The sequence below is a fragment of the Leopardus geoffroyi genome, chromosome A1 (assembly GCF_018350155.1).
Source record: "Leopardus geoffroyi isolate Oge1 chromosome A1, O.geoffroyi_Oge1_pat1.0, whole genome shotgun sequence".
In the NCBI taxonomy this organism is placed as follows: domain Eukaryota; kingdom Metazoa; phylum Chordata; class Mammalia; order Carnivora; family Felidae; genus Leopardus; species Leopardus geoffroyi.
This window is the reverse complement of record NC_059326.1, coordinates 141,233,781-141,250,861: the sequence shown is the minus strand read 5'-3', so window position 1 is coordinate 141,250,861 and position 17,081 is coordinate 141,233,781. Positions and strand designations below refer to the sequence as shown.

At 38.7% G+C, this 17,081-nt stretch overlaps 1 protein-coding gene across 6 annotated transcripts in view; it reads right to left on the bottom strand.

The window, feature by feature from the left end:
- Nucleotides 1–17,081, bottom strand: part of PDE8B (phosphodiesterase 8B) — a 267,621-nt gene that overhangs the window by 177,076 nt on the left and 73,464 nt on the right. For 2 of the 6 annotated variants that reach the window (XM_045496313.1, XM_045496321.1), the window contains exon 1: nucleotides 11,687–11,710. The exons of the other annotated variants lie outside the window; for them this stretch is intronic. In XM_045496313.1, the coding sequence (XP_045352269.1) occupies nucleotides 11,687–11,695 (9 nt within the window). In that variant the 5' untranslated portion in view covers nucleotides 11,696–11,710. Of the gene's footprint in view, nucleotides 1–11,686; nucleotides 11,711–17,081 lie in introns of those variants that run through there. 6 annotated transcript variants of the gene reach the window in all.

Genomic DNA, 17,081 nt, shown 5'->3' with positions numbered 1-17,081 from the left:
CCAGGGTCTTGGGATCAAGCCCCACATCTTGCTCCACAATGAGTGTGGAGCCTGCTTGGCATTCTCTCTCTTTCTCTCTCTCCCCCCGCCCCCGCCTCTGCCCCTCTCCCCTGCATGTACTCTCTAAAAAAAGTTAGAAATTAAAAATGAATAAATAAAACACACTTCATTTAATATACTGTTGATTTATTAAGAGTGAACTCATGGCCACAAGCACTGTAACTCAAGCCTGAATAAAGCTTATCTAACATATTTCCTTCACAAGGCACGTCATAGCCTTCTTGCACTTAGGAACACAACACACGTGCACTTCAGCACTATGCTTGAGGGCTATTTTAAATAGTGAAATCACCAATCAAAAGCACAAAAACGTGAAAATCATGACGCTAAACAGACTGTGAGAAAAGGACGTTTGTTCATAGTGTGAGAGCTGAAACAAGAAGGCAGAGGATCACCTTATTAAACTGATGAGGACATACACGCTGGGTGATCTGAAGTTTTCGCTGCTCGGCCCATGTCCACAAATGACCACAAAAGCACTGTATTGATTTTGGGGTTACAAATACATTTTTAGGGAATAGGCAAAATCTCAAGTACACAGATAATGAGGACTGACTGTGCTCTCTTCCACCTCAGGGACAACACTGCTATGCGGCAGGACGCCCCTCCAAGGCCCACCCCACCAGGCAAGGGTGAGGTCCCCTTATTTCCTGAGCAGCCTGGTCAAAGCAGAGTTTGAGCTGAGCTCTCCAAAAGGCCTCAGGAGCAGGGAAACCCTGACTCCACTTTCACAGGATGTACTCTGACCTGCTCCCTAGAAAAGAAGTGGAAAAAAAGCCTACTCCCTATCTATACATCTTCATCAAGGACAATTTGAATTATCTCAGAAGCGCTTGCAGTTTAAACTTCAGCCCATTTTCCCTGCAGGATATTTAATCTTGAGAGAAGTGCGTTTTTATCAAGCATTTTGCCTTTTCTAATTAAATTCTGGGAGAACACTCAATAGAGTTGTTCTCCTTACATATCCCTAGCACAAACAAATAAGAGGCGACCCGAGATGGTAGAGAGCCCAGAGAAGGAAGGCATCTCTTCCAAGAGCCACTTGACTAAATCAGATCATGAGATTTTCAAGAGAGCTATCATTCTGGATAGAAAAGACAGTGATACTTTATGGGTAAAATTTTTAAAAAATTCAAAAATAGCCTTATAGTGTTTTTTTAAAAACCTGTAAGATTAGAACAATTAAAAATACAATTAAAAAACTGGAAGAAGAGCTGTAAACATATTAAAGACACTGGTGAATTAAGTTACTATGGTTAAACAAAACAAACCCCTCTGCCCTGAGCTATCTGTCAGCAAATGAGTAAAGGCAACATTTTCATATATAGCTTTTATCAGTAGATAAAGGCTAACCTGACAGATCATCTCGTCTAGAAAGAATACCTTCTGTGGGTATTCAAGTCCAGCCTGTATTTATTGGGCCAACACAACCACTATTATGATGTCTCGGTTTCTGGGCAAGCTGATGCTCAATAGACATCACCCCGGCCAGCCCACAGGAGGACCACAAGCTACTGCCAGCCTGAGGAGTCCACTGCCAGAGTGACAGGGAACAGGGCTAGGGGCCCCCACCCAAGGCATCTTGTAAGAACACTATCAGCTGGTCACTAAAAACGGAATAGGTTGATAAAAATCTGCAAAACCTGAAGATCTAACGACCTACATCAACAGCCAGGTGAGGCCCAGGAGAAGGATGCACTTCAATGTCAAAGAATGTCCCTGGTAACAAACTACAGTAAGAGTACTTAAAGGTCTGATTTGATTTCCTGTTACTGGAGCCCCTGGACAATTCTGGACAAAATGGCTTATAGTTGGTTCACCTGGGTAGAGTTGTTTCACCTCTTGAACAGAGTCAATCTACCACTGTATCTTACTATTAACAACAAACATAATTGGGGCGCCTAGGTGGCTCGGTCAGTTGAGCGTCCAACTTCAGGTCAGGTCATGATCTCGCAGTTCGTGAATTTGAGCCCCACATTGGGCTCTGTGTTGACAGCTCGGAGCCTGGAGCCTGTTCAGGATTCTGTGTGTCCTTCTCGCTCTACCCCTCCCCAGCTCATGGTCTCTCTCTCTCAAAAATAAATACACATTAAAAATTTTTGTCTTTTAAAGAATAACATAATTGTATCCTGTAAAAATGATTTTAAGGGCCTTGATTCCTTTCAAACTAAATGTAGATTTGATCATTACAAACAGTAATAAGTACCCTGAGGACATTATGATAAACCTGGACACATCCTTCTAGTTGAGTATTTCCAATTACTATTACTCCCTGGCACTCAACTCTGTTCCCCGTAAACATCCCCCTACCTGCCTTTATTCTACTACTCTGAACAGGCCTCCATTCCCCAAAATTCTAGGATAATCAAACTCTCTAGTTAGCTTGGGATATTGACACTGGTTCATACCTGATATAATTAATAAGCACTCACTTTCACTCTCAAAACTGTCCCCACTGTAAGAAAAAAATATATAATAACAAATGATGCCAAAATGTGGAGACTCTGTAACCCTCATACACTTATTTGTATAAAAACTTATACTGCTGCTTTGCAAAAACAGTCTGGAAGTTCCTCAGAAGGTTAAGCTTAGAAGTAAGCAATTCAAGGGCGCCTGGGTGGCTCAGTCGGTTAAGCATCTGACTTTGGCTCGGTCATGATCTCACAGTCGGTGGGTTCGAGCCCTGCATCGGGCTCTGTGCTGACAGCTCAGAGCCTGGAGCTTGCTTCAAATTCTGTGTCTCCTCCTCTCTTTGCCCCTCCCATGCTCATGCTCTGTCTCTCTGTGTCTCTCAGTAACAAATAAATGTTAAAACATTTTTTTTAAAAAGAACTAAGCAATTCACTCAGCAAGTCACCCAGGAATTCCATTTCTAGGTATACACGCAACAGAAATTAAAATACATGAATATATAAGCTTGTGCATGAATGTTCATAACATTTTTCATAATAGCTAAAAAGTAGAAACAATCCAAACTCCATCAACCGATGAAGGGATAAATTACATGGTATATCCATAAAATGGAAATATAACAGTCATAGAAAGGGATAAAGTATCGAGATACACTGCAACATATATGCACCTTGAGAACATTATGGTAAGTGAAAGAAGCCAGTCACAAAAGGCCACATACTGTATGAGTCCATGTATATGAAGTATCCAGAACAGGTAAATTTATACAGACAGCAAGATTTCTGTTTCTCTGGGGCTGGGAGGTGGTGGTGAGAGGGAACATGGTGGTGACGGCTAATCCATATAAAATTGATGATAGTGATGGTTGCACAACTCTGGAAATTTACTAAACGCCACTGAATTGTACACATTAAAGGAGTGAATTGTATGGTAGGTAAATTAAATCTCAAAAAAAGCTGCTATAAAAAGTAATAATGAAAGAGTCAAATAATAACTCCCATCAGGAAATTAGTTATGTAGTCACTCTACACAGCACCAAATACCAGGTAATTATAGGGGACTTGGAAACCTTTAGCAATGACCTGGTAAAACCCACTCAACTTCAATAAGCCATGTGAATAAACTAATTATGGTATTTTCAAATCATCCTATTTTGATGGGTGGGGGAGTGGAGCGGGATGATGAGTTCCTGTAATTTAGTCTCTCCATGCAAAAGAACCAAATTTGTTTTCTATGAAAAATTACTTACCAGAATATTCAACAGCATTGCAGAGACCATGTATCAAAGCTGTTAGTACTAAAGAATAAAAACCTTTATTCACTTAAAAACGATCCAAGAAACAAAGGTTTTTATTTATAAATATGTTCCACTGAGACATAAGACTATATTAGCCCACTGCAAAATCAGCATTTGAATAAAATTTCACATTGCTCTTAACTCACTATATACAGAACATTTCCTATTCCCTGGACCAAAATGTATTCTGCCCTCAACTCTGAGGGCTTGTCTCCCTATTCTACTTGCCACTGATCACTCCGAAATTCCCTTTGATGGCCTCTGTATGATCCAGTGACCATTCTGCTTTGTTTTCTCCATTTTGATCCTATTTTGGTGAAAATTTCTAACACTGTCCACAAAACCCATGTGTTATAGTCAGTTCAACTGATTTCTATGAAGTGACAACCATGCCCATTTCAATTAGTCTCCAGGACAGCCATTAAAAATTACTATTATACCAAAAATAAAATGAGTGAAGTCTTCTGTTGAGGATATTCTGTCAAATGACAAGTGAAATAAAAAATGGATGACTACTAATCCTTGTGAAATCAAGTGAGAGTGTCTGAGTGGATAGAGAGGGTACCTAACTTCTAAACAAAGAAGGTCCTTAAATCCTGTGATTCAACAAACAAATTTTGGCAAAGAAATCAAGGGCCTCCTTCAAGTCCACCTGGCCTCCTCTCAAGGACCGGTCCTGACAGGGACAGGATAGAATAAGTATAGTAAAGACCAAAGTAGAAAACCAGAGGGCACAACTCAGTTCTTATATGGAGTAATAAAAAGTAATACAAGGTGCCAAATTAAACGTAATAAAAGAAGTGCATTTTGTGCACAAATACTGGATGCAAACACACATCATACGTACCTGCTAATAAGGTATAAAGTATAGAAATCAATTTTTGTGTAAGGGGTATGTAAGCGACCTTGTTACTTTCTACTCTTATACAATCATGTGTTTTAAAAATGAACACCAGCATGATGCCTCCAGCATGGATGAGTTCTTCAATATTTCAGTAGGGGTACAAAGTGACAGGCATACCTATTTTCCTCTCTCAGCTCAATTTTTGAAAAGTAATAGTGATTATGCTTAATAACCACATAGGGGAGATTATGGAGAAGCAAATCAATGACCATTTTAATTCTAAAGAAACATGTTAAGAGACAGGCTCCACTGTTTCCCTTCACCTCCATGAGCACTTTGTTATGTCTGTCCTCCTACTTCTTTTCCTTTTCTGCCTTTTTTGCCTTTTTCTCACCAGATGTTTTCACTAGTCCCACTCCCATTTCCACATACAGGATTTCTTCATCTTAATCCATCACAATATAGACATGAAGTATGCTGTTAAGATTCATAAAGTGGGTAAAGGTGCATTTCCTGCTAGTATTTTTAATGCATACAGTATTCTGATAAAAAATGTTTTTCATGTATGAAAAATGCAGCCCAGCTTATTTCATCCTGAGTAAAGATGCAGAGAGGAAAAATGGAAAACACGAGAGTGTCAGTAAGCTGCAGAGGAATGCCCTCAAAAGTAACACAGGAATAACAATTATTTCACTGCGAACACAAGATAAACTTCTCTGAATCCCTGCAGGGAAAATCCCCTTTGCTGCTGAAGGCAAAGTCAGGGAAAACTTCTAAAAGCTAGGTGCAAGGCACAGCCAAACATCTGGATTCAGGAGGACAGCAAGACGGTATTTGTTCCTCTTGCATATCCTCGGAAAGGGCATCCCTAGGATCTCTCGTGTATCTACTAGCATGTTACAGATCTAGCTGTGTAGAACACACCCACTGGCCAACAACCTGGGCAGCTCCCATGAAACAGAAAGTGTATCTGACAAGGAAGAAACAAAATGGCATGTAAATTATGGATAGAGCCTAATGTCTACCAACTGATGAATGGATAAAGAAGATGTGGTTTATATACACAATTGAATACTACTGGGCAATGAGAAAGAATGAAATCATGCCATTTGCAGCAATGTGGATGGAAATGGAGGGTACTATGCTAAGTAAAATAAGTCAGTCAGAGAAAGACAGGTATCATGTTTTCACTCATATGTGGATCTTGAGAAACTTAACACAAGACCACGGGGGAAGGGAAAGAGAAAAAAATAGTTTTAAACAGCGAGGGAGGCAAACCATCAAGAGACTCTTAAATACAGAGAACAAAATGAAGGTTGATGGGTGGAGGGTAGAGGGGAAAATGGGTGATGGGCATTAAGGAGGGCACTTATTGGAATAGCAGTGGGTGTTTTAAGTAAGCAATGAAGCACGAGAATCTACCCCAAAAACTAAGAGCACACATTAAACAGTTTATGTTAGCCAATTTCACAACAAATTATATTTTTAAAAATGGCATAACTGAGAACAAAACACAGAAATAAGTGTGGTTCCCAGAGTCTTGCCCAACTGTTATCAGTCACTTAATTTCATGTTGGTTCCCAATACATCAAGATCTACGTTAAAGAGACATGTTTTACAACCACATCATGTCCAGCTCTCAAAAGGCCTTGGACTTATACCAGTGTGCTAAGGGATTAAAGCTCCTTCATAGCGTCTTTCCTCCTCTTCATGGAGATGACACTCCTCATCACAACATCTGTATGTATGGTACGGTGAGGTCCCTTCATGGGGACTACAGCCTGTGTTTATTACCTCCAAGGGAGAATTCTAACAGAATAGCTTCTAATTTTTTTAAGCCATTATACTTTTTCTAAACTTTTAAAGATGCCAGGCCGTTTTTATTTTCAGACATTTAAAAGCAACAAAATACAACTATCTTGTATATAGTCTTAATCAGTGGTCTTTCCACAATCCCACAGAATTAGAGGGTGGTCTTGATCAGTATCTCCTAATGTATTTCTCCATCTACAGTCAGAATACAACAGTCATGGTCTTATTTTCTCATCACTTTTCTGATAAAGAAACAGGGTACTTTGGGAAAATGGGCCAACAATTTATTAAGAAGTAAGCCTTAGTGGAAATCATCAATAAAATGCCTGAAGATACACTTTTTATTATAAAATTAATTAGTATTCAAATTGTATGAAACTGGTGTTTATGGATGTACTTAATATTTCTTAATTTATCAAGTCATTAAATTGTACATACAATTTTTCCAGAAGCATTTACATATATGGTGGCTAATTTTTAAATGTTACTTTTTAAAATGCCCCTTCCGGGAAGAAACCTCTTCCTTTCCAAACCAGACTATAAACTGCTGAGCTGATGTCTAAGAAACACCTTTATTTCAGCAAGATCTTCTATTTCTACTGCCATATTAAAGTTTTTCAAAATAATCTTGAATGACCAAATTAGCTGGTCCTTTACATTTCATTAGTACAATTAGATGTAAATGACAGGTTTATACACATACTCACTTTTCCACACATAACAGGTGTTAAATGGCCACAAGCTGAAATAAGGGTCACTACACCATAGAGAATGACCTAGAGAGGACTTGCCAGGATAGGGGTATGCACTGCCACCACTATTAGCTCATCTCCCACCTCCAGCCTATTTGAGAGAAGGCTGGAGATTTGCTGGCTGAATGAGGAACAATTTTTAAACAGTTGTGGGCTTGGTAGGAATTGAACTGGAGCCTCCCCACACTGCCTTCTTTTTAGAGCATGAAGGGGAGAGAACATTCTCCCTCCAAGGAGAGCAGCAGCAAAAGAACTCCCTTAAGACAGGGGAGGTGCAGAAAGGAATCTGGCACCTCCCTTCCACCAGAATTAATGTTGAGCTGCAAAAGGAAATGCACAGGCTCCATATGCTATCACCAGAAAAGCTGTGGAGAGGCAGGGTCCTATATGATAGAGATGAGGGCTGCCTAGAGCTGTACTCAATGGAAGAGGGCAAGAGGATAGTGGGAGAAGGCTACACTTCCAGAGTTTTGTGGGGCAACAATGTGTTATCTGTCCTGTGGGGCAAGTGGACAATGGGTACCTTGAAGGGAACCTATCCAAGAAGGCTACCTGCCCCTGGAGCGTGGTGGTGCCAGCAGAAAGATGCTGGAGCTGTATCCCTAGGAGTAGGATCCAAGAGAGAAGGGCATGATAAAAGGTCAGCTGGAGAGTACATTCCCCAAGGCAAAAAAAAAAAACAGGAAAAGGTGTGGGGGGGGTGGGGGGGGGGATGAACAGAGGTTAAGATAAAAAAAACCACCAGTATTTATTCCAATACATTTTGAAGTCCTATGACTATATGCATATTATAGTATTATATAGTCTTGATTCATTGACTCATTTTTGGAATGGACTTACTTTGGAATGATAATATTTATCACTGCTCATATTCTCAGGTCCAAAATTAATTTTGCTTGACATTACTATATTCACTTCAGCTTTCTTATGATTACTATTAGCATTGTGTATCTTTTTCTATCATTTGACTTCTAACCTTTCTGTGTCTTTATATTTAAGGTGGGTGACTGGTTGACAGCATACAGTTTTCTATATTCTCTTCTTTTATCCAATCTGATAATCTCTGCCTTTTGAGGTTTTTAGACCACTTACATTTAATGTAATTATTGATATGGTTAGGTTTACATGTATCAACTTACTCTTTTTCACTTATCTCCTCTGCCCTTGGTTGTCATTTTCCTTCTTTTTCTGCCTTCTTTTGGATTTACCAGATATTTTAAAACTATTTAATGAATTTTATTTTCTGTGTTGTTTTATTAGGTGTATCTTTCTTGGAGGAGGGGGTTGTTTTAACTTAGCATATTCTATGTTCACTATCATTCAGTTCACTTTCACTACTCTGGCAACTGGAAAAACGCCTCCAGTCTACTTGAGGTTCAATAATTTGTTGCAGAATAAATTAATAACACAGCTAAGCAAAGTCCAATTAAACAAAATGCTCAACACATGGAATATTCTTGGGGTGCCTGCATGGCTCAGTCATTGAATGTCTGACTCTTGAATCTGTCTCGGGTCATGATCTCACAGTTCATGGGATCAAGCCCTGCATAGGGCTCTGCACTAAGAAAACAGAGTCTGCTTGAGATTCTCTCTCTGCCTTTCTCCCACTCTCTCTCAAAACAAATAAATATACTTAAAAAAATGGAATATTCTTGCTAACCAAATTTCTAATCAAATGAGGGTTGTTGAGAAAACTATATGCTCGTGTTTTTTGTTTGATTTTTTTTTTCTAAAATGTGATAGTTGGCACTCAGGCCTTACAAATTTGCTGTACTGGAAATAATTTTGCAGTACCTTATTCTCATCATTCTTAACATCAGTGATACTCACGTCTGAACACAGGGATGGAAGAGAAGATACAGAATGGAATATACCTGTACAGAGCTCAGGATATACCCTAGAAGTTAAATATTTCGTTTCTATTTGTTTGAAAAAAAACTGTAACATGTTATGTTTTCTCTGTAATCTGACCTTGTCCGTAATACCAAGAAGGGGAAAAATTCTTCTAGTTGCTGAAGACTAAAGGAGGATATTTTCTGCATGGTTCAACAGAGTAAAAGCAAAAAGTCATTTCTATGCCAGACTCACAGAAACTACTATAGAATTTTAAAACTGAAATTAAATCAAATGAGATTACAATAAAAATAATAATGTACTAGTAAACATTGAATGCCTAATAAAATTGCCTACACATTTAAATGTAGTCAGAACATGATAAACAGACCAAACAGTGCATTAGAGCAGCTCCCAGCTCCCACAAGGGTTACACTTCTTTTGTGGTACATAAAAATATGACCCTATCATTGCTTTCACATGTTATTTCCAGTTCACAATCCTCTAGGGCAAAAACTATCCTGAAGATGTGAAAATAAATTTGTTACTGTAAATAATAATTAGATAATGATAAATGTCAAATAATTGTAAATAAACATTCCTAAAGAGATAAAGGATACTCACGAATTTAAATTACACCTTGTCTGAAGCAAAGCTTTTAAATAATGATTAATAACAAATACAGATCACATTTTAAATCTGTAAATCCTTGTTATAAAAAGAAACCTATAAATTGAAAAAGTTCAAGTAATCAGCTGAACTAACATTTTCTCTGTAAACCACAGCAATGATAAACATCCGTTAGCCAGTGAGTATTCTCATGCAACTTCTAGAAGATGGCATAAAGGGTTACCAAACAGGGTCCTTGAACATTGGTTTCTTTGGAGTTTATTTCACCCTCATGATTGACTCTGTTAATGGGACTATACACAGTACTTGCACTATAATATTTACTTTATAATCAACATTGGGCCTGTGATGTGTATGTGAAGGGGTGTATATGTGCATATGTACATACATACATATATATACACATAGTATACAGGAGCATAGTCCTTCACTTGCGAATGGGAATATAGAAATCCACTAAACTCCTGATCAAACATATGTCAGGTAGCAAGCCAATCTATACTATAAACACCCATATCACCTATTCCTTCCCAGCATAGTAAGGCAAAAGAATAAAGTAAATGCCCAAATTAGAAATCAGTAAGGAGCTCTAGAAAACATGGGGCAGCTGAGGCTTAAAAGGCTTTGTTATCTGTGATACACAGTATAATGGGGATAATACTTGGCCTCCCAAGAAAGCCAAGAAGGCAGAAGATGTGCACGACCACAGGCATGGATGTGCACACAGGTATGTGTTCTGCACAGAGGTGCTACATCTCTCAGCTTACTGTGAAAGGCCCTATGGATGGAAGTCCCACCATCCCACTGGATCTGAAGAAGTGAAACATTCTTAATCCTTACAGGCTGGAAAATGCTGGTCCACTGCCACCTGCTGCATGTCAAGGTTGGGGAATTAAGACCTTCCTCAATCACCAATGGAACAGGTACAGTTTCGCCCCTAGCAAGGACTGCCAGATCCTCTATCCCCTCCCATCATGACATTGCCTGAGAGGTTCCACAGCCTCAATGTGTTGGTGCTGAGGGCATACAACCTAGGAACAGGCAAAGAAAACCTGCAACCTCTAAAAGGGACCTGGTCCCTGGAGGTGGGGGGATACAAACTAAAATGAGACCTCACCAACAAAAGAGACAAAAACAAACAAACAAACAAAAAAAAAAGATAAATTAATGGACACAGAAATGCAAATCCTGAAGGTGATCTAATTAGGACAGAGAAAATATCTTCTGAAATGACAAAGAATTGGGAAAAAATTTTTTAACCCCATAACCTACCTGAAGGAGAACAAAATAAGTGGTCTGGAACAGGACTTAGTAAACTTTTTGTAAAGATCAAGTTAGGAAATATTTTTGACTTTGTGGGCCATATCTTCTGTTGAAACTGCCCAACTTTGCCACTGTGGCATGAAAGAAGCCATAGATAATACATATATAAAATGTGCTTGGCTGTGTTCCAATAAAACTTTATTTATAGAAACAGGCAGCAGCATGGATTTGGCAAGCAATATCAAGCCTGTAGATTCCTGGTCTAGAAGGTCAAATAAAAAAATCTATCCCAACACAGAAGAAAAAAAAAAAGGAAAGAAATAGATCTAGAGTATTTAAAATGCAAAATCAGTAACTCTAGAGGGAAAAAAGGTCCAGATGAAAAACACATTAACTGAAGAACAAACACAAGAAAACTTTCCTTAGAAATCCTTAAACCTTCTGGGAGCCTGGGGGGCTCAGAGCCCCACCTCAGGCTTGTTGCTGTCAGCACAGAGCCCACTTTGGATTCTCTGTTCCTCTCTCTCTCTCTGTTCTCTCCCATTTGCATGGTCTCTCAAAAATAAACATTAAAAAAAAAAAAAGCATTGAACCTTCAGGCTTAACCAGGCATACCCTGCTGAAATATCTGAAATACCAGAATAAAGTTAAAATTTTACTGAAAAAGGAAAGGTTACCTAGAAAAGAGAGAAAATTAGTGTCAGATTTTTCATGAACATCAACACTGAAAGCTATCAAATGGAGGAACAATTTTTAACAAAGTGATGATACAAGAAACTGTACCTGTTCCATTGATGGTCTGTCTCTATACTAACATTAACCTGTAAGAAACAGAAAACCAATTTCATACATGATGGCAAAAACAGCTATAAAACCCAGAAGGGAAACAGATAAATATTTTTAATTACATATTTTTAAATTAATATTGAAACTTAATATATAAAATTCTGATCCAAAAATCGACAAGGTTTTTAGAGTAATTGCAATTTTTTTCAAGTTCATATGAAAGAATATATTAGAATTGATAAGAAAATTTTGTAAAATAAAGAAGAAATAAAATGACAAATGTTCTTCACCAAATACAGTATTATAAAACCATTACATTTTAAACATTATGTCATTGGCAAGGGAATACACAAATGCATTAGCAGAATAAAACTGAGAATCTAAAAATAGATCCAAATGTATGTTGAAACACAGTAAGTGATGAAAAATGGAAATGAAGGAATTTTTCAAAAATGGTAGTGGCTATAATAATTAACTATCTGAAAGGAAACAAAAATTATGTGAGATAAAATATATAGAGTTCAAGTGGATTCCAACTATTTTTTAATTGTAAGAAACTCAGCAGAATGTGTTATAACCTCAGCATTAGAGAGACTTTCTCAAGCAAGTCACAAAATACTAAACCAGAAAGAAAACAACAGACATTTAACTTTAATAACTTTATGGCAAAGACATCAAGTCAAATGACAAACAGTAACTGAGGAAAAATCTTGCCAGACAGATGAAACAGTAGGCCCAAAACTCTTTCACAACGGAGAGGAAAGGGGTGCCTGGGTGGCTCAGTTGGTTGAGCTTCCGACTTCGGCTCAGGTCATGAAATCACCGTCTTTGAGTTTGAGCCCCATGTCTGACTCTGTGCTGACAGCTCAGAGCCTAGAGCCTGCTTTGGATTCTGTCTCCCTCTCTCTCTGACCCTCCCCGGTTCATGCTCTGTCTCTCTCTGTCTCAGAAATAAATAAACATTAAAAAAAAAAAAAAAAACAAAAAAACAAAAAAACCAGAGAGGAGGAAGACAGGTATTCCAACAGAAAAAATATACAGGGGATGAATAAGAAATCCAGAGATAAGGAAATGCTAGTGGATAATACATGAGAAGATACTTATTTGTTGTCTTGTTTATAGCACTAAAAAACTGGCAACAACAAACATTCATGTGATGAAACTAGCAAATGAATTATGGCAAATCTATATGATGAATATAGAATATTATATATTATCAAAAAGAATGAGTTGGATCCATATGTATTGAAAATAGAGGGACTTTCAGGTATCAAGATTTTAGCATTTTTGCAATTCCTCAAAAAACTCCACAAGGTACCAAGTGAGAGAGTGTGCGTGTGCATGTGTGTGTGCATATTATATAATCATGACTAAAAGGTTGGGACAATCACACATATACATCCACTGTGAACACTGGTTACTCTGGAAGAAGGGGAAACAGAATGTTGACTTTTACTTTGCACACATTTATATTGTTTGTTTTGCTGCAAAAAGTATTAACTGCTTTTGTAACTTGAAAAAAAATTCAACAAAGCAAATTTTTAAAAATCAGGAGCTTCTGGTTTCCCAGGAGATAATGACAGTTGACTAAGTGACAGTTGAATCTCTCCCAAAACCATAGAGATCAACCAAGAGAACAAGTGAAATCACCCATAACTCATGTCTAGAGCCAAGGCTCAAAAAACAATTGGCAGGGCCCGGCACAAAACGAAAATGAGGGGCCCCAGCCAGGGCAGAGATATCAATCTCCCCTCCCCAGGGGCCTATCACTGCCAACAAGCCCGGACTGGCAACCTGCCAGGAATTCCAACTTCTGTGCTAGGATACACTGTGCACCTGGATCAGTGGGAGATAAAAGGCCCCCCTCTGAGTCACCTGCTGAATGCACTGTGACAGTGACAAACGGGGACAAGGACAGCCGCTGCTTTGCCCTGATCCCAACCCCTCCTGCACACACTTCTCTGGTGGGTCTGGAGGAATGGACAGAGCACAGGCCTCACTGGGCCACCCCAGCCAGAGAGAGGCAGTGATCACAAACTAGGGGCAAGAACAGGTGGCTGACCCGATCCAGGAGAGGTAGAGAGCGAAAGAGGAGGTAGAACCCAAGCAGGAGGCTTTAGGGCCCTGATACATGTCCACTGTGCCATCAAATTTCACTTACAAAACACAAACCTAAAGATTAAATTATTAAGAATTTCAAGACAGTGATGATAGAGCGTTCAACTCCAAGTGTGAGGACCTTCTGAGAACTGGGCCCTGTCGAAGTGCATGGTAGCTTGCCCAGGAAACCAGCCTGCCTAGAGCATAGCCAGAGATGGAGCACACTAGAAATTTCAATAAATGCACAGGGAGGTAACAAACATCTGAGATGATCAGAAACCTGGCTAGAGAAGAGGGTCAGGTGGTAGGTTGGGATGGCAGAACAGACCAAAACCACCTCCAGAAAGAGCTTCCCACCCTGAATGTGTAAACACTGAAAACAAGCCTGATGATTCTACTTCCAGGAAGACAGGAAGCTGGAGGGTCACAGCCCCCCGATGCCTGATGGTTAAGGGAAAAAAAAGAAGGACACAATCGAAATTAAGGGCCCTTTGGAAAGAAAAGCGATTCACAAAATCGTAAGACACATCAGCCCTCCTTTTCTCTCCCCAATAGGCCCTATTTATGAAAGAAGCTACACCTCCCTGTACACAAACTAAGAAACCTAGTGGGCTCTCACCTCTGCTGGCAGAGAATCACCAGTTACTGCTAGACTAGCTAGGAAAACAGAAGACATTTCAAGATGAACAGAAAATGGCAGACACGAAAGAAATCAGTCAACCTTGAAGGACTAATAGTGAGAAAAAGAAAATTAATTCCAATTAGGCTTCTTTTCATTTCAAGTCACAATGAATGTTCCAACCATTATTCAACTGTATTTCAGAAGTAGCATCCTGGTAGAAAAGCAAAACAAAGAACCCAAAAAACAAAGACTGGAAGATCAGCCCCTTTCTGAGAAAGGCAGAAGGAAACGAAGTGGGTGCGTCATTCCACACCTGGCGTTGAGGGTTTGGGGTAACAATACAATGACTGCAAAAAAGAGTCAGTGAAAAAAACCATTAGAGATGGAAATCTTGAAAGACAGCACCAACCTATCATTCTCCAGGGCAATGATTTCAATTTTTTTTTAGCGCCTCAATTTTCTACACCGAAAAGCATTTATTCAAATAGTTCGCGGAGATCTTTCCTACCTACTTTTGAGACTGTTTTTCACTGTGGTTCTTTTCTGAGCACAATTCATATCTACTTTAAAATTAAGAGAGTCACAATGTCCAAGGTATCTCTCAATTTCTGAAGAGTTAACACTTAAAAAGTTCTTTGGAGGAGTCCCAGTGTATGTAATCCAGTTGCTAAGCAACAGCAATCTTTTGGAACGGTGACCCAAACGGATCTGAAAGGTATATGCAAAATTTTCCAAGTGAAGATACAATCATAAAGATCATTCTCTTTACTGATTCCACACAATTTCCAATGTCTTATTTCTATTTAGTAACCTTTTAGGCCCCATTAATGAGGACAAAATGAAAGCACACTTCATATCGATAGTAAGAGAAACACCTAAAACATAAAAATACCCCAACGTCCTTTTAGTCCATTCTACAATCATACTAAATCCATCCACTCAGGAGTTATTTATGTATCAACTAAGAGAGAAAATACTTCATTAGCGTATAGTGCATTTGTGACCAATGATATCACCGAAGATTGCCTTTCTAGAAGATTCGATTTCAAGTTTCACCTCAGGAATGTACAACTAAAACTTCAGGTACAGGTTCCCCTTGGTGTCTGGAAGTGGAGCATTTCTATAAAACCTTTAGTAAGCAGCAATGGCATAAAGAAGCAATTACCACTCATTTCTACTGAAAAAAATTTTAACATCTCCAGACCTCAAAAATACCCTCTCTTGGGCTTTTCTGATACCTTAGGACACATCTTGCTAGCAGATGCACAAAAGAAATCACAAAAAACACAGATGCTCACAGACGCAGTTCAAAGGCATGGCGGCTGGATGCTGAGATGCTGACTGTAGCTCCCAGGAAGGAGCTAGGTGACACCTCTCTCACAGCTCGAGGTGCGCCCTGCCTCTCTAAGGGCTGGCTGCAAAACAAACACTGAATGCTATTTTTGCTTTTCACCTTGTTTCATGGAAGTGAAAATCCTTTTCGGATTTCTTTTGTTTGTCAAAACCAGGTACTAACATTGGTCTTTCATTAAAGTGAAGTGGCACACGGCAAACTTCTGAAAAAGAGGGGTACCTGCCTGTATCCTAAGCTTTTACTCCAAAACTTGTGTTCCAGTTTTCTGGGCTGCCTTTGGAGAACAATGTCAAATAAAGAATAGTGAAAGGTAACAATATTCATTGTAAGTTGTTTTCATGCCAATGAAATTCCAAATGAATAAAATACCTACATGGGGCAATTTTCTATTTCTTTTTCTCTAAGGTTTCTCTAAGAAGCAGAATAAAAATGTTAATATTTTGAACAGCTTTTACCAATCATTTTGAAGGCCAATGCTTCAGAGATAGCAATTTGGGATCTAAGGATGTAAAGAGGGAAAACTGCTAAAAAAAAAAAAAAAAAAAAGAATACACATTAATAACACGAAAAGGCACTTCTTATAGTCAACTATTTTTCTCTGCAACCTCACACACATTAACGATTATGTGTCTCCAGGTAAAGAACACATTTTCAAATACTACCTCAGTATTGCAATGACGTATCCTTTAAAATACATACCCAGGCAAAAAAATAATAAAATGAAAAAAAAATACATACCCGTTCAAACTAACATTGCAACATACTTGGAACATTGTTTTCTTCATAATTGTTGTGAGCCAATATATTCATATATGAAAATACAAACTGCCTTCTGAAGAGTGCCTGATGTTGCCCAGAAACAAGTGGGATTGGCTTCTGCTCCTTGTACACTAATGTTCTTACTACTTTTTTACTGAGGTACATTTATAGGCAAGAAATCAGTTCTTACACATAAATGGCATTTGCTCTCTGAAAATATAAGGCTTTACAATAGGATGTGATGTGATGGTGGAGAGACTAAACTGATAAAATACAAAGTGGAAAGGTTGAAATGGGAATTATCTACCCAAACTCGGTAACAGAAAAATTTATGGAAATATTGATCTCTTTTTTTCCAAAGCACCAGTTATCAACCATTCAAAAAACTTCTCGTACCTCGAAGGCTCTCTCTGCCAGTTGGAAAGTACAGGTAGCAATAACCTCCCTTCCAGAGTATCAACACCTTTCCACTCATTCCAAGAAGAGGAAATGGGCAGATACAAAAGTATCTTCCTAAACAAACACAATTAACAGGGCCACCAATCTTGCTGCATCCA